Raw genomic sequence first — 22,010 nt, 5'->3', positions numbered from 1 at the left:
ACGTCATCGTTGGTGTGGTTTTCCATTGACCGAAATGCCATCTGCCGTGTAGAGCACGATCGTACGGACGTCTTTTGACAGTTTGCATGATTGTATCGTGAATCAAACACAGGCCGGGGAAACAGCGGTTTGTTGCAATAGTTTTGGACACCAGTGTCCAATCTGCAATAGTGCCAATGTCAAAGCAATAATATGCTCTGCAGCACGGAAAACATAACTTCAAATACTGTTTGCTTGTACTCTGAAATGATTAATGGTTCACGGCTCGTGGGGAATGCCTCCAATCCTTAGTCGATTCAGGATATTTTTTCCATCTCAAAGTGGTGGATGGTACAGCAACCACTATTATATGATGAAGAAACAGTCTTCGTTGTTGGTTCGCAGTTATTACTTGCCAATGATTCGTTTTGCCTGATTCAGGCATCTTCAGATTGGATGATATTAGATGGTGTTAGGCACATGAGATACGGGCATGAAACATTGTGTGTTGTCCTTGTTGAAGCATGCAACGTAGTGCAGTGAATACAAAACAGGATCAAGCCTACACAGATCTGTCACCAAGCAAACATGTTGTAGGTAGTTGCTCATATTCGGGCTATCATCCTTGTAGGCCTGATTCTGTTTTGTATTCACTGGACTACGTTGCATGCCTCAACGTGGACACCGCGCAATGTTTCCGAATGTTTAACGAGAGTAATTATTTGCTGGGACATTTTGTATGCTCGGTATCCCATGTGTCTAGCACCATAAAATATCAACCAGTCTGAATCTGCCTGAATCAGGCGAAACGCTTCATTGATAAATAAACAATAATTACAGCCCTGAAACCAAGACTGTTTGTTTCTTCGTCGATTCAGGATAGTCTCTCGCAGGACTCCACAGCAGCAGTTATCGTAATGACTCGGAATAACCTTCTACTCCACTCCACGGTGCCAGACCAAGCATTTACAGCAGCATTTTCAGTTTTCGTAGTGAATATAACAGTCTCGATTTTCATCAGAGCTAAATCATCGACAGACGAGTTCATATGCAACGACTTTTTTAATGGCTATTTGCTACAGTGTGATCATATATTTAAGGTCCTTTGGGGCAAATTTTAGGCAGTCCTCAACTGCCAAATACACTAACGAGCTGTAAGTAGAAAACAACATGGAATAATCATGTATTCGAACCACTATTTACTGCGTTGATTATATGTGAGAGGTTCAAATTGCATGGGTGATCTGGAACCTGATACCATTTCAGCGTACAGATTTGCATTATCAGATACAGTATGCGGGAAAACACTTGTAATAATTTTTCATTGTGCTTTATTGCGATTTGTATCAAAGAAAAAAGTACAAAATTACATTAGCGCTAACAACTGAAGAAAATGGTAGGCTTTCAGTGCGCCGTTGCCCTTTTACGAGGCAGCGAGGTGATGATGAAAAATGAGAGCGTAGAAAACTCAGGATACAGCCTGGAACGTAAATAAATACAACTATTACAACTGAGTAAACTACAATGAATATTAGTTTCATTTCCTGTTTTACAAGATAAACAATTTTTATTATGAATTAGTAGTCGATGTGCATTTGAAGCTTTCATAAATGTACGTTTCCCGAGATTCAGCTGCAAATTGCAGCATTATGCAAATGGAATACAGTGTCAATAATTGATTAACAACTAGGCTGACATTTTATTTATCTACGAATAAACATTTCAGTGTGATTCTTTCTGATTTCTACATGTAAATACGTATATGTAAATCGGATTACAAATATGAGCTGCTCTAAAAGCTTCTTTTTTCAATAGTCATCAGTATTTTGGTTGACCCGATTTTGTGTTTCATCTGGATATGACTTGGGTCAGTGCTATTGTATAAAGATTGCTGCTACGCTCACCACTTAAAGGTCATGTGTTACATGGTGGCTTTCATAATTTTTCCTCTCTGCTGCTCCTTTGGTATTAAGTTAATTGTACCTAAATTCCTTATCATAAATGTTATAAATATTTTTTACTTCTTCGTTTGGTACTTCATGTATACACTAAATTTCCAACAAGATTCTCTGGCATCAGATTTAATTTTAAGGCTCTTTCGTTTTCCCAGTTTCCCACCGTTGCAGTGTCATTTCCACCTAATGCCGAGCTTCGGGCGTAGAGTTTCAGAGATAAGGCGCCTGCACATTCTGCTTAAAAAATTCTGTAGTATCGTCTGTGTATCTCAGAACTGGTAGATTTTCGCTTATATTTTTTATTCGCATTTGGAAATTTTTACTTCATTTCTTCATCAGCGTACCAGTTAAAGTGCAGTCGTGATGTACAGAAAACTTATTTTACACCCCGTTTAATACACATTGTCTTGATTTTGCCTTTCTATTGTTTGTATTTGGTACTTGTAACGAAAATACCTCGAAAGTATGACTGTTTGGAACACCTCCACAGTATAATAGGCATAATTGTAACGAGTCTTAATGATACGGTAAACACTAGTTCTTTTTATTGCATCACTTGACAGGACCCTTCCTTCCGTACCTTTAACCTTTCGTGGTTAGTTAACGGTAGAGCATGTTGCAGATGAATGGCTTGCAGCACAATATGTGTTGTGATCTGAAACGTTTCGTTGACAAGGCGGTAAGACGAAAAGTTATCGGAAGAACACATCATCACAATCACATTACGGTAACTTTCCATCTTCTTGTGAAGACTCTCATTTGCCTCTAGATGTTAAGAAATGCAGTCTTATAAAGTTCATTTAAAGGAAAAATGTAGTAGTCTCTGCATACGGGACTAATGAGTCACAAGTTGAGTGAACCATGGGGTTGCGAAACGCAACGACCAAATATGTTAAGACGATAACATTCGAGAAAGAGCTGTACTGGGATACTACTCCTGTATGTAGAATCTATATGGTCGGGCATTAACAGGAGACATCGAATACAAATCTAGGGTATGGGTATGGTCATATATTTGTTTGACTTGAGGAAAAGATCAGTTGGAAGACTCAAGAATAAAGATGACAAGTACTTGAAAGCACTCTAGATGAAAGGTATAAGGTACGAGGGGTCGTTAGAGTGTAATAGAAAATTTTGTTGGTGTTATGCTGACTTGCACAAGATGAAGGAAGTGCTTCCTCTTGGTTGTTATGTCGTATCGACCATTGGCAGAGAATACAGTTAATGTCAGTTGAAAGTTCTGAGTTGTCTGTTATCTGATTGGCTATGAAAGACGATAAACTAACGCTGTTCCTAATGTAGTACCTGTATACAAAGATGTAAACATTCTTTCCTTGCTTCGCTTTTTAATAAGAGAGAGAGAGTTGTTAGCATTTAAAATAATTTTAAAGTTTTAACATAACTGTCGTCTCTGAGGCCGTTAATCAGCTACTTCTTGGTGCCTTATCGCGAGAAAAGCTGAAAAGTGGTAGGATATTTATGTAACACCAACGTTCGATGAAACCACCAATACAGTGAAATATAATGTAACGCACGTAAATAGAGGACAACATAAAACTGTTTGAATGGGCTATAACTGAACAATCACTAGTGTCAGGACGTATATTAAGAGAGTATAATTCATCCACCGAAGAGATCGGTAATATATCTCGTCCGAAAGGTTCTTGAGTATTTTTCATCTGTCTGTGCAAACTAACAACGTCAATTAACGGAAAATATAAGGAAAACATAAGGATAAGTTTTGTAAATCTTTACACACTTGTTTAGTCAATGCGATAGTATTACAGAAACGTTTAAATATGTGCAGTGGAAGACGTTACAATAATTCTGAGTGCGTCACTCGAAGGCTTTCTCTTAAGATCTCAAGTGTTGACGTTCTATGACGAGACAAGAAACTTACTAACTTACTACTTCCTTCTACATAATTTCTTGGAAAAGTGGTTTGTATGTCAAAATGACCGTTGTCTTTCCCCTTTTAAGTCAGTTCTTTGCCGTTACTCCAGTGAGTGGGTTCAATCCATAAAGTGTGACTGGGGAGTAAAGTGAAACAGCCATCTTCTTCATTGAACTGAAAATCTTTGCAGGTCGGAAATTTCTTTCGGAAGAAGTAGAAGCTGTAAAAACTGATTCGACAGTGAATCTTCTGTCTTTCTTCGTATTCCTTGGTTATCTGCTGCATTGGAACTTTAAAGAGAGGTACAGTCTAATGAACCTTTTGTTTTTCGAAACCCAGTCAGAACATTCTGGCACATTTTTTTCATGCTTTCAGTCGAGAACACATGCATAGAGTTTGCGAGTTACCGTTTTGTCCTATGCAAGGTAACACTAAAAAGAATGTCTATTGTACCTCAGAAAATACAGGTCATAACATTTCATAAAATCGACTTTTTTCTTCAAGGTCATCGGCAGGCAAAGAATATTTCGATTGATTTTGCGTTTCAGGAATGAAGAAGAAGACACATATCTCATCTATAGTAACAGCTTGATTCATAAAATCAGCTAGATTCACTTCTTAAACAGTCCACACATTTTTGAGAAATTTGTGTTGTTATTAACTTCTCATTAGTATTCAACAAGGAATGCACCTTGGGCAATGATTTCTCAAAACTAATTCTTCGTCCTAATGCGCCATATTCCCTCTGCTATGCCTTTGCTGTCAGCTGTTTCACACACTTTTCCCACCTGATTGTTCGACACAACATTGTATACTTTTCCTGATGCTTCTGTCTGCTGGTGCGGCTTCCGGTCATCCTCCATGTGGATAATCTTCAACGAAAGTACAGATACGTTGAATTTAGTCGTCCATTTCTTAATTAAAGTGAAGGAGCAGACTTATTAGCGAAATAAAACTAATTTTGAATCGATTTTCATTAGAAATAAGCAGTCCGAAACAAAGGCTACTCTGATGACTCGGTATTCGAGTTTTTACATTAGAACGAATCACACGCAGTGCGTCTACTTCAAAGTGACGTATAAAAAAATTTAAAAAAATCCCACAGACCTTGTTCACACTTAAGTTACGTTACGGTGCAACACGTACCAACGTTACAAAGAGACAAACTATTCCGCAGATCAGATTCACACTCGATGTTTCTGTGCAACGTTTACCAACTAAGGCAGAGAACTTGATGTTGATATCAGCCAGAGAACTTTTCACCTTGTCATAATTCATACGCCTCGTTAATATCCAATGATAAATTCATGGAGATGAACTCGGAGATATTGTTCCCCCACGTTGTTTGTAAAGACAGAGCCGTATGACGCTTTCGGCTGGGAGACATCGAAGGGGTATTGAACCGTCTAATCGTAAAAAATTTTCTTCTTCCGCGAACGACGACACCTTTCCACTTAATATATGACAGTTCCGTCTTAACTGTGTCTTCTGGATGCTGGTGACTATAACGGGCACGTGTATACTTTCGTGCCATATTTGTGTTTTATGGAGATGAATGAAGGCACAGGGTGAAACCTGGTTCCAGTACGTAGCCTTCACGTCTAGAATAGAGCCAAGCAAGAACGTACTTGTAATCTGATCTACGGGTTGGAGGAGACAACTCAGTTTTGTGGAGGATGGTGGAAGTCTTTTAAAATTTCACGACAAGTGATTCTTGGTACACTCGCAACCAATCGGTATCCATTACATGTTCCTCTTATCATCAAACTTATACTGAATCGGTATATACGTTTGTATGTTGGGACATGGTAGGGAAGGATACGAATTTGCTCTGTGAAGATAATTTTTCTTGGGGGGGGGGGGCTGATAGTGCAGGGCTAATACTGTCTATTCTAGTTCGATGAGTCCACGGGTATACTGCCGGTTCATAGTGTCCAACGGGTACAATGTTTCGTCGATCAGACACGTCGCCATCGTCAGGTGCGCTGACGAACTGAGCTCCTGAGGGCGGGCGGTCAATTTAAATCCCCTCCCCCCGCGGGCCGCTCTCTTCGCCGTCCGCACCCGCGCGCCGGCGGTCGCGAACACGTGGGCGTCAGGAGCTCAGTTCGTCAGCGCACCTGACGATGGCGACATGTCTGATCGCCGAAATATTGTACCCGTTGGACACTATGAACCGGCAGTATACCCGTGGACTGTTTGAGCAACAAATATGCCGGGAGAAACTGAAGAATCACAGTGTCTATTCTATTTTATTCTTTATTTTATAGGTCTAGTTCCGTAGGACTAAGTTGAGGAGGAAATCTCCAAGGTCATTGAACGTGTCTGTACATTAAATTAGAACATAATGGTAATAACAGATAAAATAAAATGTTTATGAACCCAAAAAAGACAAGCCATAAGTTTATGTAAACGCAATCAACAATATAACATAGGAATCAGTTTAATTTTTCAAGGAACTCCTCGGAAGAATAGAAGAGTGATCCACGGGGAAACTCTTCAGTTTCGATTTGAAAAGGCGTGGATTACTGCTAAGATTTTTTAATTCTTGTGGCAGCTTATTGAAATTGGGTGCAGCAGTATATTGCACACTTTTCTGCACAAGAGTCAAGGAAGTAGGATCCAAATGCAGATTGATTTTCTGTCTAGTATTAACTGAGTAAACGCTGCTACTTATTGGGAATAAGGTGATGAGGTTAACAAGAAATGACGTAAAGAATATATATATTGAGAGGCGAATGTCAGAACACCCAGACTAGCGAACAGGGGTCGACAATAGGTTAGACCACTTATTGCTTGAACTGCCCAATTCTCAGCCAAAATATGCAACGGGATTGGGAAGAATTACCCCAAAATATAATGCCATGCGTCAGAAGCGAATGAAAATAAGCAAAATAGACTACTTTTCGTGTCGAACTATCACTTACTTCAGATACCGCCAGAATAGTAAAAATTGCAGCATTAAGTTTTTAAACAAGATCCTGAAAGTGGGCTTTCCACGACAGTTTAGTATCTATCTGAATACCTAAAAATTTGAACTGTTCAATTTCACCAATCATATGCCCATTCTGTGAAATTAAAACGTCTGGTTTTGTTGAATTATGTGTTAGAAACTGCAAAAACTTAGTTTTACTGTGATTTAGCGTTAGTTTATTTTCTACAAGCCATGTACTTATCTCATGAACTGCACTATTTGAAACAGAGACATGGCTAGATAATCATCAACGGCCCTCAATTCATGAGAATCTGCAGAGAGAGGAATGTAAACAAGGAGACTGGCGCAAAGTCTGGTCCCTTTGATGGCCAAATACTGGCGGTGAAAACTTACTTTCATTTTCATGATACGAACTGGCTACCTCAGAGTCTTTTTTTTTTTTTTTTTACTTTATTGTTATTTTAAAACCTGTAATTCAGGTAGGCTGGCAGCGGCACACTACGCCGCTCTTCAGCCATAGCGTTTTACAAGAGTATAAAACATGGTGAATGACAATGAACAAAGTGATGGGCAAAAGAGAGAGGTCACAGAGACATAAAAAACACGGAGTCGTTCACATGTGACGATTTAGCCCTCAGAGTCGAGCGCTACTGGGCTATGAGCGTTATGACCACAGCAACGGAGGCGAGTACAAGTTTCGTTAACGGTAAAGCAAGAACAAACTGAAGATGCTGGTGAGTGTGTCCTTTCTCCCATGTACACTCATGCTCATAAATTAATGATAATGGTGATACATGGTAAAACAAAGCTCTGGTGGGCGGTTTGCAGATTTAAATCACCTAGGGTATGACCATGTGGTGCATTTTACCTGCGGTCGTCGCACGGTGGCGCTGACAGCAGTCCACATACGCAGAGGTGTGTTGGTGCATGTCAGAGTAGAGTGCAGCGGGTAAGTGTGCAGACGTTTTCAGGCGTGCTAATGGTGACGTTATGAGGGGTAAAATACTAGGGCGACTGAAGGCTGGTCAAACATAGCAGGTCGTAGCACGGGCCCTCCGAGTGCCACAAAGTGTGATCTCAAGATCATGGCAACGATTCCAGCAGACAGGAAACGTGTCCAGGCGCTACAATACGGGACGTCCACAGTGTACAACACGATAAGAAGACCGATATCTCACCATCAGTGGCTGCAGACGGCCACGGAGTACTGCAGCTAGCTTTGCTCGGGACCTTACTGCAGCCACTGGAACAGATGTCTCCAGACACATAGTCTACAGACGACTGAACAGACACGGTTTATTCGCCCAGAGGCCTGCAAGGTGCATTCCATTGACGCCTGGTCACAGGAGAGCCCGTAAAGCCTGGTGTCAAGAACACAGTACATGATAATTGGAACAGTGGTCCCAAGTTATGTTCACGGACGAGTCCAGGTATAGTCTGAACAGTGATTTTCGCCGGGTTTTCATCTGGCGTGAACCAGGAACCAGACACCAAGCCCTTAATGTCCTTGAAAGAGACCTGTATGGAGGTCGTGGTTTGATGGTGTGGGGTGGGATTATGGTCGGCGCACGTACACCCCTGGATGTCTGTGACAGAGGAACTGTAACAGGTCAGGTGTATCGGAACGTCATTTTGCACCAGTATGTCCGCCTTTTCAGGGGTGCAGTGGGTCCCGCCTTCCTCCTGATGGATGATGACGTACGGGCCCACTGAGCTGAGTGGGCTGCCATCGTGAAGGAGTACCTTGAAACATCTACAGCTACATCTACATGGATACTCTGCAAATCACATTTAAGTGCCTGGCAGAGGGTTCATCGAACCACCTTCACAATTCTCTGTTATTCCAATCTCGTATAGCGCGCGGGAAGAATGAACACCTATATCTTTCCGTACGAGCTCAAATTTCCCTTATTTTATCTTGGTGATCGTTCCTCCCTATGTAAGTCGGTGTCAACAAAATATTTTCGCATTCAGAGGAGAAATTTGGTGATTGGAATTTCGTGAGAAGATTCCGTTGCAACGAAAAACGCCTTTCTTTTAATGATGTCCATCCCAAATCCTGTATCATTTCTGTGACACTCTCTCCCATATTTTGGGCAAATACAACGTGCTGCCTTTCTTTGAACTTTTTCGATGCACTCTGTTAGTCCTATCTGGTAAGGATCCCACACCGCGCAGCAGTATTCTAAAAGAGGACGGACAGGCATAGTGTAGGCAGTCTCCTTAGTAGATCTGTTACATTTTCTAAGTGACCTTCCAATAAAACGCAGTCTTTGGTTAGCCTTCCCTACAACATTTTCTATGTGTTCCTTCCAATTTAAATTGTTCGTAATTGTAATAGTTGAATTTACGGCTTTTAGATTAGACTGATTTATCGTGTAACCGAAGTTGTAACGCATTCCTTTTAGCACTCATGTGGATGACCTCACGCTTTTCTTTATTTAAGGTCAACCGCCACTTTTCGCACCATTCGGATATTTCTTCTAAATCGTTTTACATTTTGTTTTGATCTTCTGACGACTTTATTAGTCGATAAACGACAGCGTCATATGCAAACAACCGAAGACGGCTGCTCAGATATCAGGTGAATGGAGTGGCCTGCCTGTTCTCCAGACCTAAACCCCATCGAGCACGTCTGGGATGCTGAAGGTTGACGTATCGCTGCACGCCTTCACACCCCTAGGACACTTCAGGAGCTTCGACACTGGTGCAAGAATGGGAGGCGATACCCCAGCAGCTGCTCGACCACCTGATCCAGAGTATGCCAACCCGCTGTGCGGCCTGTGTACGTGTGCACGGTGATCATATCACATATTGTCGTCGGGGTACATGCGCAGGAAACAGTGGCGTTTTGTAGCACATGTGTTTCGGGACGGTTTTCTCAACTTATCACCAATACCGTGGACTTACAGATCTGTGTCGTGTGTGTTCCCTATGTGCCTATGCTATTAGCGGCAGTTTTGTGTAGTGCCACGTTGTGTGGCACCACATTCTGCAATTATGAGCCGGCCGAGGTGGCCGAGCGGTTCTAGGCGCTACAGTCTGGAACCGCGCAACCGCTACGGTCGCAGGTTCGAATCCTGCCTCGGGCATGGATGTGTGTGATGTCTTTAGGTTAGTTAGGTTTAAGCAGTTCTAAGTTCTAGGGGACTGATGACCTTAGAAGTTAAGTCCCATAGTGCTCAGAGCCATTTGAACCATTTGCAATTATGAGTATGAGTGTAATTTAGAGCTATTTGTTGTAGTTGTTGTGGTCTTCAGTTCCGAGACTGGTTTGATGTAGCTCTCCATGCTACTCTATTCTGTGCAAGATTCTTCATCTCCCAGTACGTACCGCAGCCTACATCCTTCTGAACCTGCTTAGTGTATTCATCTCTTGGTCTCCCTCTACGGGTTTTACCCTCCACGCTGCCCTACGATACTAAATTGGTGATCCCTTGATGTCTCAGAACATGTCCTACCAACCGATCCCTTCTTCTAGTCAAGTTGTGCCACAAACTCCACTTCTGCCCAATTCTATTCAATACCTCCTCATTAGTTATGCTATCTACCCATCTAATCTTCAGCATTCTTCTGTAGCACCACATTTCGAAAGCTTCTACTCTCTTCTTGTCCAAACTATTTATCGTCCATGTTTCACTTCCATACATGGCTACACTCCATACAAATGAATGGTTCAAATGGCTCTGAGCACTATGGGACTCAACTTCTGAGATCATTAGTCCCCTAGAACTTAGAACTAGTTAAACCTAACTAACCTAAGGACATCACACACATCCATGCCCGAGGCAGGATTCGAACCTGCGACCGTAGGGGTCTCGCGGTTGCAGACTGCAGCGCCTAGAACCGCACGTCCATACAAATACTTTCAGAAACGACTTCGTGACATTTAAATCTATACTCGATGTTAACAAATTTGTCTTCTTCAGAAACTCTTTCCTTGCCATTGCCAGTCTACAATTTATATCCTCTCTACTTCGACCATCATCAGTTATTTTGCTCCCCAAATAGCAAAACTCCTTTACTACTGTAAGTGTCTCATTTCCTAATGTAATTCCCTCACCATCACCCGACTTAATTCCACTACATTCCATTATCTTCGTTTTGCTTTTGTTGATGTTCATCTTATATCCTCATTTCAAGACACTGTCCATTCCGTTCAACTGCTCTTCCGAGTCCTTTGCTGTCTCTGATAGAATCACAATGTCATCGGCGAACCTCAAAGTTTTTATTTCTTCTCCATGGATTTTAATACCTACTTCGAATTTGTCTTTTGTTTAGTTTACTGCTTGCTCAGTATACAGACTGAATAACATCGGGGATAGGCTACAACCCTGTCTCACTCCCTTCCCAACTACTGCTTCCCTTTCGTGTCTCTCGACTCTTATAACTGCCATCTGGTTTCTGTACAAATTGTAAATAGCCTTTCGCTCCCTGTATTTTACCCTTGCCACCTTCAGAATTTGAAAGAGAGTATTGCAGACAACATTGTCAAAAGCTTTCTCTCAGTCTACAAACGCTAGAAACGTAGGTTTGCCTTTTCTTAATGTAGCTTCTAAGTTAAGTCGTAGGGTCAGTATTGCCTCACGTGTTCCAATATTTCTACGGAATCAGAACTGACCTTCCCCGAGGTCGGCTTCTACCAGTTTTTCCAATCGTCTGTAAAGAATTCGCGTTAGTATTTTGCAGCCGTGACTTATTAAACTGATAGTTCGGTAATTTTCACATCTGTCAACACCTGCTTTCTTTGGGATTGGAATAGAGCTATTTACAAAGAGTAAATCTAGAAAGAGAGTAAAGAATCTGATGCAATGTGGATGGCTTACCACAGAGTGCAGTTAGTGCTTGCCGTAGAAACCTCCTCCGTACCCTCCTCCGTAGCCTCCTCCGTAGCCGCCCCCGTAACCGCCTCCGAAGCCGCCGCCGTAGCCGCCCCCGAAGCCACCGCCGTAGCCGCCTCCTACGACGACGGGGACGGGGTGCGGGACAGTGACGGGGTAGGGCTGGGGGACGGGCACGGCGACCGGCCTGGGCACGGACACGGGGTAGGGCCGGGCTACCGGCACGGGCACGGGCTGAGGCACCGGCACAGGAACAGCGCGGGGCACCGACACGGGGACCGCCTGGGGCACCGGCACGGGGACCGGCCGCGTCACCTCCACCGGCTGCGGCACGGGCACCGCCACTGGCCGCGCCACCTGCGAACAGGCGTGCCAACGTCACCCGGATCTCCACTACGTCACATGTCGCTAGAGAAAGCCACTGGCCGCGCCACCTGCAGCAAATCGTGCCAACGTCACTCGGATGGCCAGTACGTCTCATGTCGCTAGAACAAGGCACAAGTTTCCATCATTAATACCAAATGAGCTACACCTCCTCAACTGACTGAGGCACTGGCTCAGTTAGGGTGTACCATAAGCAACTAGTCGTTGCCAGGTTACGAGGACGTCCAACAGGTGACGCTTCGCTGGAAAAGTTACGAGTCTCCGTCATTAGCACCAAATGGGCTGAATCACCTCCACTGGCTGGTTGTGAGAACGGGGCTCAGAGCGAAGGAAATGCTCAAATCTTCGTCCAGGAATCCAGAATTACGTTTTCCAAGGTCTTCCTAAGTCTCTCAAGGTGAATTCCAGGACTGTACCTTCGAGAAGGACGTGACCAGTTTATTCCTCTATCCTGCTCTGTCAGAGGTTCAAAATGTTTAAAATGGATTGAACACTATGGGGCTTAACATCTGAGGTCATCAGTCCCCTAGAACTTAGAACGACTTAAACCTAATTAACCTAAGGACATCACACACATCCATGCCCGAGGCAGGATTCGAATCTGCGACCGTAGCGGTCGTGCGGTTCCAGACTGAAGCACCTAGAACCGCTCGGCCACAACAGCCGGCTCCTGTCAGAGGATGCGTTCCATTTCTACATCTACATCTGCATCTACATGGATACTCTGCAAATCACATTTAAGTGCCTGGCAGAGAGCTGATCGATCCTCCTTTACAATAGTCTATTGTTCCAATCTCGTATAACCCACGGAAAAAACGAACACCTACGTCTTTCCATGCTAGCTATGATTTCCCTTATTTTATTATGGTGATCGTTTCTCCCCATGTAGGTCGGTGTCTACAAAATATCTTCGCATTCGGAAGAGAAAGTTGGCGGTTGAAATTTCGTGAGAAGATCCCGCCGCAACGAAAAACGCCTTTGTTTCAATGCTGCTCACCCCAAGTTCTGTATCATTTCAGTGACACTCTATCCCTTATTTCGTGATAAGACAAAACATGCTGCCCTTCTTTGAACTTTTTCGATGTACTCTGTCAATCCTATCTTGCAAAGGATCCCACCCCACGCAGCAGTATTCTAAAAGAGCATGGACAAGCGTAGTGTAGGCAGTCTCCTTAGTAGATCTGTTACATTTTCTAAGTGTTCTGCCAATAAAACGCAGTCTTTGGTTAGCCTTCCCCACAACATTGTCTATGTGTTCCTTCCAATTTAAGTTCTTCGTAATTGTAATTCCTAGGTATTTAGCTGAATTTACGGCCTTTAGATTTGACTGATTTATCGTGTAACCGAAGTTTAACAAATTCCTTTTAGCTCTCATGTGGATGACCCAAAACTTTTCGTGATTTAGGATCATTTGCCAATTTTCGTACCATTCAGATATCTTTTCTAAATCGTTTTGCAATTTGTTTTGATCTTTTGTTGACTTTACTAGTCGATAAACGACTGCGTCACTTGCAAACAACCTAAGACTTCTGTTCAGCTTGTCTCCCAAATTATTTATATAGATAAGGAACAGCGAAGGGGCTATAACACTACATTGTGGAACGCCAGAAATCACTTCTGTTTTATTCGATGACTTTCTGACAATTACTATGACCTATGGACTCTCTGATAGGTAATCACGAATCCAGTCACATAGCTGAGACGATATTCCATACGCACGCAATTTCACTACAAGCTGTTTATCTAGTACGGTGTCAAAAGCCTTGCGGAAATCCAGAAATAGGGAATCAATTTGAAATTCCTTGTCAACAGCACTCAACATTTCGTGCGTGTAAAGAGCTAGTTGTGTTTCACAAGAACGATATTTTCTAAATATGTGTTGACTGTGTGTCAATAGACCGTTTTCTTCCAGGTAATTCATAATGTTCGAACTCAACATATGTTCCAAAATCCTGCTGCATGTCGACGTTAATGATAAGAGCCTTTAATTTAATGGATCACTCCTACTACCTTTCTTGAATATTGGTGAGACCTTTGCAACTTTCCAGTATTTGTGTACGGATCATCCGTCGGGCGAACGGTTGTATATGATTGTTAAGTATGGAGCTATTGTAAAAGCATACACTGAAAGGAACCTAACTGGTATACAATATGGACCGGAGACTTGCTTATGTTAAGTGATTTAAGTTGCTGCAGTACTCCGAGACTATCTATTTCTATGTTACTCATGTTGGCATGTGTTCTTGATTCGAATTCTGGAATCTTTACTTCGTCTTCTTTAGTGAAGGAATTTCGGAAGACTGTGTTTAGTAACTATTTCTAGTGACCTCGTTGTGAACAGGCCTACTGTTATCTTCCTTCTTTCCCTGTGTTTGACGAGGTGGTTGGCTACATCGCCCTTAGTAGCGATTTTCTGTGTCTGATCCCTATATCTGTGGTAACTCCGTGAATGACAAGGGACATAGACTACCTTTCCCAATTGGAATAATCGCACAGCCATGAGATGGTCCACCTGCAACCAGGTACGTCAATATTACACGGATGTACAAACTTGGTGTGCCAATACACGTTATGGAGGGAATGTGTGGCAATGACTTTGGAGAGAGCTCTGGTACTATTAAAGCGATGAGGTACGTCAACCTTCACTGCCCTGATTACCTGAAAATACTCGTCTCAAACTCACATGGGTGTCCTTCTGTATTTATCAGTGAGTATTAATCTCCCAAAAAACTGGCGGGCATTGGTTCAGTGCCTCCATCTGGAGCTTTAGGCAGGGTAATTCTCCAGCACATCAATGAGGTAAAATATAGGTAGATATGGTCATCTTCTATACATATTCAACCAAGGTTTTAAGTATGCACCACCATCAGACGAAATACGTTATCCGTTGTTAGAAGGCGTGGCCCTGGTGGGTTTGGGCACCAATGGTGCCTGGAACAATAACAGGAAAAGTCACCTGTTCCAGTTATGCAACTATCGAATAAAGAATCATTACAGTATACACCATTAAAAATTCTTTCTGTAGTTATATGGGAAAAAAACAAGAAAAAAGACAATAAACGTTACGTCTAGCTGAACTTATTAGCAACAAAGAAATGTATTCTGGTGTCTTACTGTGGCTGTTATACAGGGTGTTACAAAAAGGTACGGCCAAACTTTCAGGAAACATTCCTCACACACAAAGAAAGAAAATATGTTATGTGGACATGTGTCCGGAAACGCTTACTTTCCATGTTAGAGCTCATTTTATTACTTCTCTTCAAATCACATTAATCATGGAATGGAAACACACAGCAACAGAACGTACCAGCGTGACTTCAAACACTTTATTACAGGAAATGTTCAAAATGTCCTCCGTTAGCGAGGATACATGCATCCACCCTCCGTCGCGTGGAATCCCTGATGCGCTGATGCAGTCCTGGAGAATGGCGTATTGTATCACAGCCGTCCACAATACGAGCACGAAGAGTCTCTACATTTGGTACCGGGGTTGCGTAGACAAGAGCTTTCAAATGCCCCCATAAATGAAAGTCAAGAGGGTTGAGGTCAGGAGAGCGTGGAGGCCATGGAATTGGTCCGCCTCTACCAATCCATCGGTCACCGAATCTGTTGCTGAGAAGCGTACGAACACTTCGACTGCAATGTGCAGGAGCTCCTTCGTGCATGAACCACATGTTGTGTCGTACTTGTAAAGGCACATGTTCTAGCAGCACAGGTAGAGTATCCCGTATGAAATCATGATAACGTGCTCCATTGAGCGTAGGTGGAAGAACATGGGGCCCAATCAAGACATCACCAACAATGCCTGCCCAAACGTTCACAGAAAATCTGTGTTGATGACGTGATTGCACAATTGCGTGCGGATTCTCATCAGCCCATACATGTTGATTGTGAAAATTTACAATTTGATCACGTTGGAATGAAGCCTCATCCGTAAAGAGAACATTTGCACTGAAATGAGGATTGACACATTGTTGGATGAACCATTCGCAGAAGTGTACCCGTGGAGGCCAATCAGCTGCTGACTGTGGCTGCACACGCTGTACATGGTACGGAAACAACTGGTCCTCCCGTAGCACTCTCCATACAGTGACGTGGTCAACGTTACCTTGTACAGCAGCAACTTCTCTGACGCTGACATTAGGGTTATCGTCAACTGCACGAAGAATTGCCTCGTCCATTGCAGGTGTCCTCGTCGTTCTTGGTCTTCCCCAGTCGCGAGTCATAGGCTGGAATGTTCCCAAAGACGCTGATCAATTGCTTCGAACGTCATCCTGTCGGGACACCTTCGTTCTGGAAATCTGTCTCGATACAAACGTACCGCGCCACGGCTATTGCCCCGTGCTAATTCGTACATCAAATGGGCATCTGCCAACTCCGCATTTGTAAACATTGCACTGACTGCAAAACCACGTTCGTGATGAACACTGACCTGTTGATACTACGAACTGATGTGCTTGATGCTAGTACTGTAGAGCAATGAGTCGCATGTCAACACAAGCACCGATGTCAACATTACCTTCCTTCAATTGGGCCAACTGGCGGTGAATCGAGGAAGTACAGTACATACTGACGAAGCTAAAATGAGCTCTAACATGGAAATTAAGCGTTTCCGGACACATGTCCACATAACATCTTTTCTTTATTTGTGTGTGAGGAATGTTTCCTGAAAGTTTGGCCGTACCTTTTTGTAACACCCTGTATATCTGTAAAGGAAATTAATAATGAAATTGATGTTAATGATATTTATAATAATTAAGAAAAATAGCACTCAGGTTTTATAAGTGAATAAAACACAATGGGCCATTTGCAGATCATAAACGAATTTATAAAACGGAGCATTCAGAAAGAATTGCCACTTTGTGAGGGATCTGCAGATTTGGAAAAAGCTACTGACTAATTATCAGCAAATCTACATTAACAACCCTTGAGAAGCAAGTAACTGATTCAATCTGTGGTAGTGTACTTGGCAATATGTAATTCAGTGCCACAGGTTCCATCAGACTTTATTAAGGTGGTGAGGAATCCAGAACGGAAGTAGGAATCAGAGAAGAAATTCCGTATTATCAAAACTGTTCTCAGCTATCCTTGAGGGAGATTGTAGATCCAGAATGAATTTTCACTATGCGGTGGAATGTGCGCTGATTCGGAACATTCTCGCAGATTAAAACGCAGATTAAAACTGTGTGTCAGGTCGGGCATTGACCAGGAAACCTTTGTCTTCGCTGGCAAGTGCTCTACGCATATACAACTCCCAGTCCCGGTTCGACATATAGTTTTAATCTGGCACGAAGTTTCGAGACTGTAGATCTTTAAACTGGGAAAACGAAAAGGGTATGTGTGCTAAATGAACAAATGTAGTCCATCGTTTGGATGGTGGCATGGTACTGTTCGCCTCTAGAGTAGGTAAACTTCAGTAAGGAGTAGAATAATGTAATATAGCAAGTTTGGAAGTAGGACAGAAAATAAATTTTGATGAAACGTAGTCATCGTTACTAGGTACAAACTAATAACGAGGACAATGAAAGACCTGGGGAGATCTTGCATTTAAAGCAACTGAATGCAACGATTGGATTGACTGGGAAGAAAATAACGGAAGAACAAAATTGCCCTGTAATGATCTTGATAATGTAAATAGCACTAAGTTTTTAGTAAAACTTGTGAGTTTTGAGTTATGGACTCTTAATGCGGGAACCCATCCAAATACCTGATTGCTTAGTAAGAGATGGAGAAATTTGTATTTGAAATTAACGGGAGGTACAAAAGACACAATTGTGACTGCAGTGAGAATTAAATGTAAGAGGACTGGACGTGTATCCAGATGAATGAATGCTGGATGATAAAGGAGTGTCCCTGTCTGGTTGCAATAGATAATGAAGGACCTAGTTGACGGTGTAACTGAAAATAGGTAGATGGCACAAGAAAACTTGCAACAAGAGCATGAACAAAGTAGGAGCATATGGACTATCAGACCAATTGCGTGATTGGATTGAAGAGTTCCTAGATAACAGAACGCAGCATGTCATTCTCAATGGAGAGAAATCTTCCGAAGTGGGAGTGATTTCAGGTGTGCCGCAGGGGAGTGTCGTAGGACCGTTGCTATTCACAATACGCATAAATGACCTTGTAGATAACATCGGAAGTTCACTGAGGCTTTTTGTGGATGATGTAGTATATCGAGAGGTTGTAACAACGGAAAATTGTACTGAAATGCAGGAGGATCTGCAACGAATTGACGCATGGTGCAGGGAATGGCAATTGAATCTCAATGTAGACAAGTGTAATGTGCTGCGAATACATAGAAAGAAAGATCCTTTATCATTTAGCTACAATATAGCAGGTCAGCAACTCGAAGCAGTTAATTCCATAAATTATCTGGGAGTGGGTATTAGGAGTGATTTAAAATGGAATGATCATGTAAAGTTGATCGTCAGTAAAGCAGATGCCAGACAGATTCATTGGAAGAATCCTAAGGAAATGCAATCCGAAAACAAAGGAAGTAGGTTACAGTACACTTGTTCGCCCACTGCTTGAATATTGCTCACCAGTGTGGGGTCCGTACCAGATAGGGTTGATGGAAGAGATAGAGAAGATCCAACGGAGAGCAGCGCGCTTCGTTACAGGATCATTTAGTAATCGCGAAAGCGTTACGGAGATGATAGATAAACTCCAGTGGAGGACTCTGCAGGAGAGACGCTCAGTAGCTCGGTACGGGCTTTTGTTGAAGTTTCGAGAACATACTTTCACCGAGGAGTCAAGCAGTATATTGCTCCCTCCTACGGATATCTCGCGAAGAGACTATGAGGATAAAATCAGGGAGATTAGAGCCCACACAGAGACATACAGACAATCTTTCTTTCCACGAACAATACGAGACTGGAATAGAAGGGAGAACTGATAGAGGTACTCAAAGTACCCTCCGCCACACACCGTCAGGTGGCTTGCGGAGTATGTATGTAGATGTAGATGCAGATATACAGGTCTATGGTTGAAGACTAATTTGTGGAGAAGTCTCGAGGGGGAGCAGTGAATGCCAGAAGGCTGATGATTATGACGACTAGCGGTATCGGCCTAGTGTGTCAACTGCTGGAGGACCTCTCTCGAAGAGACTATGCAAATAAATCGCCAACAGGCAAGGGGCGAGCTGAAGCACCTATCCACCGCTTGCGTGAGACAGAGAAGACCTGCTAGACACTTACGGTCTGCACGTTGATGGCTGGTCCAGCGGCGGCTGCTACTCCGACGCCTCCAAAGCCACCTCCGATGCCGCCTCCGAGGCCATACCCGCCTCCGAGGCCGTAGCCGCCTCCCAGTCCGTAGCCACCCCCGTAGCCACCCCCGTAGCCACCCCCGTAGCCACCCCCGTAGCCGAGGCCCAGGAGGCCCCTCTTGTCCTGCTTTTTGCCGGTCTCCTCCGCAGGCTGCCCGCTCGTCGTCTGCTCTGCGGCGATGGCGGCTGCCGCCAACAGAGTCACAAGCTGCGGGCAAAGAGTTTCTCGTAAAGAAGTGTCCCAGTCTTTTTACTATGCTGAAAAATGGAAATGAGCGTATGGCATCGTTGGCCGGGAGGCCCCATTCGGGGAATAAAATTAAGCGGAATATACACGCAAATAGCTAATACTCTGCAGATTTTTCTGTAACTGTGACACAAATTTCAGATTATGACGCTACTGGAAGTATGTTAATTTTTTTAGCTATTTTCGCTTGTCGGATTTACATTAAATTATCGATAACTATTCGATTTCACAGAGAGTAGACTCTAGAATATAGAAAGAAGTCCAATACGCTCATTTTATTTGATTATAACACACTCAAAAGCGCTGAAGGCATGAAAAATTGCAGTATAAAAGGAATAATACGAATTTGATTAAAGCGAAAGCCCTGTAATAAAATTTTCTCATTTGGATTAAAAATTCCTGTAACATTACTATTCAGTGGAGTAAAGGTTTATGGCCATGTCACACTTTTTTATTTGATGCTGAACTTCATGACATTTCCTACATGACATTTAGTATTCTCTATCAAAGCAAGAGTTTACTTTAACGCTTGATATAAGTTTTTTGCCGTTTTTAAGAATAGAGGAGTATTGATAGTAAGAGAAATGTATTAAGGATTATGTACGTTGAGAGGAAGCTTTCAAAATACTAACATCTTCAAACAGGTCTCTTCAGAAAGTCGTGGGTTGATACAATACTTACAACGCACTTTTGTACTCAGAAGACGTTCATTAAGTACGGAATGTGGGTTTTTCAGGTCAGATTATGACCTAGCTGTAATCTCAAAGATAGTATTATATCTACTTTTCGGATTTCGAAGCTTGGACGGATTATAATATTTGCCCCAGGACACCTACATAGCTGCATGTTTTGTGTCTTATCACAAATAATATACATTTGCTGTGATTTATCTGTTTTCAACTGTCAGATTAATTTCTCTTTGAGGAAAGCTATAAATACTACTGCCGCGCGGTGTGGCCGCGCGGTTCGAAGTGTCATGCCACGGACTGCGCGGCCCCTCCCACTGGATTTTCGAATCCTCCCTCGGGCATACCCATGCCCTCGGGCATGGGTATAGTATAAGTTAGTTTAAGCAGTGTGTAAGTCTAGGGACCCATGACCTAAGCAGTTTGGTCCCTTAGGAATTCGACACATTTGAACATTTCAAATACTACTTTCATGCATGTAGCTGTATTATCTGCAAAGGGAAAAAATGTATTTTATAACCATGCAAATGAAATATCAACTAATGTATGCCAGAAATAATAGAGGACTCAAGACATTGTCCTGTGGTACACCATGACGAGTTCTTTCGAATTTAGAATGTCTACCGCCATTTGTTGGACCAGAAAGTGGTACATGTCAGTTCTGAAAATACAGAAAAAGATATAAATCATAAATATCCTGTAATGCTTTTTTATAGTGTTTTAACTTTTGCATGAGAATATAACAGTTTTCTCAGTCAGATGGCTTAGCTAAATCACAAATTTATCCATGATTTTTCGAATCCAGTACATCATTTTCCAAGGTGAATATACTGCTTGCGACTGACGGTCATTGTTGGAAACCAAATCGTTACATACTTCTCTACAATTACACAATTCTTCAAATCGAACATACTGTTTGCAACCGACAGCCATTGTCGGAAACAAAGTGGTTACACACTTCTGTAGAAATACAGCTACACCGAAGTCCTGACAGCAGTCTGCTGAGCGTTTATAAATTTTGTGAGAATAAGCCTAGCTCCCTGACAAGTAGAGGTTGTCCCTGCAAATTTCTACACGATTAATAATGAAACATTACGCTTTTTACTAGTTTTGACTATTAGAAAATTTGTAGGTCTTGAAGATTTGGTATGTAGAAGAAACTAAGCAGTTCAGAGAGAACCGCTGTTAGAGGAAGTTGCACAACTTGATTAAGAAGGTGAGGAAGAGAAGTGATGTGCTAACTCACCAGGAGAGCCCTCATGTCGGCAGTTGGTTGTTGGTTCCCGGCGCGGTGGGTGGAGGTGGAGTGCCTACTGCGATCGTCCGCCGTCTTATATAGCAGGGCAGGTGCTTTCACCTCCTTCCTGTGCTCACGGGCCGTCTCGCCCGCAAGGTGGGGACCAGGGAGGCGGCTCCAAGTGCGTGCCGCTCTGCTAACGAGCCCTCCACGTGGGCCACGCAACGTTCCCACATTCCAAGCGAGCCTCCAAGTCTTCTGCTTACTCTCTGGAGACCTTTTGGCGATACCACCAGAACAAACTGGGACAAGCTGGACAATTTATTCCTTAACTTCCAGAAGACATTCGAAGGGTGCCGTATCACCGTTTATTTTTTTTTTTTAATGCGGTTTGGCACGTCTTCTTCTCCTACGACCATTTCTCCGTCTCAAAGTAGCACTTATACTTAATTTCCTCAATCGGCATACATGCAACTGCATGCGTACCTGGTATGTTCCAAAACGCCGTGCATAAAAACGGAATTTTTCGGTTCTCATACCATGGGTTCTATTAGTGATGAAAAGATAGGGTCAAGTGTTTTG

At 42.8% G+C, this 22,010-nt stretch overlaps 1 protein-coding gene across 1 annotated transcript; it reads right to left on the bottom strand.

The window, feature by feature from the left end:
- Positions 1-1,293: 1,293 nt before the first annotated feature.
- LOC126483987 (cuticle protein 79-like) lies at positions 1,294-21,546 on the bottom strand. Its single transcript, XM_050107288.1, has 4 exons — positions 21,438-21,546; positions 19,188-19,466; positions 11,590-11,961; positions 1,294-1,459 (listed from the first exon to the last, which is right to left on the bottom strand). Exons 1-3 carry the CDS (start codon positions 21,450-21,452, stop codon positions 11,602-11,604), a joined length of 654 nt encoding a protein of 217 aa, XP_049963245.1. The 5' UTR covers positions 21,453-21,546; the 3' UTR covers positions 1,294-1,459; positions 11,590-11,601.
- Between the last annotated feature and the right edge of the window lie 464 nt (positions 21,547-22,010).

The sequence above is a fragment of the Schistocerca serialis genome, chromosome 6 (genome assembly GCF_023864345.2).
Source record: "Schistocerca serialis cubense isolate TAMUIC-IGC-003099 chromosome 6, iqSchSeri2.2, whole genome shotgun sequence".
Taxonomy (NCBI): Eukaryota; Metazoa; Arthropoda; class Insecta; order Orthoptera; family Acrididae; genus Schistocerca; species Schistocerca serialis.
This window is presented reverse-complemented; position numbering and strand designations above follow the sequence as displayed.

Coding starts and splice junctions, on each gene's coding strand:
- LOC126483987 (XM_050107288.1), bottom strand. Junction 11,962..19,187: donor CAGCCATCAACGTGCAGACC/GTAAGTGTCTAG, acceptor GCCTGTTCGCAG/GTGGCGCGGCCAGTGGCGGT.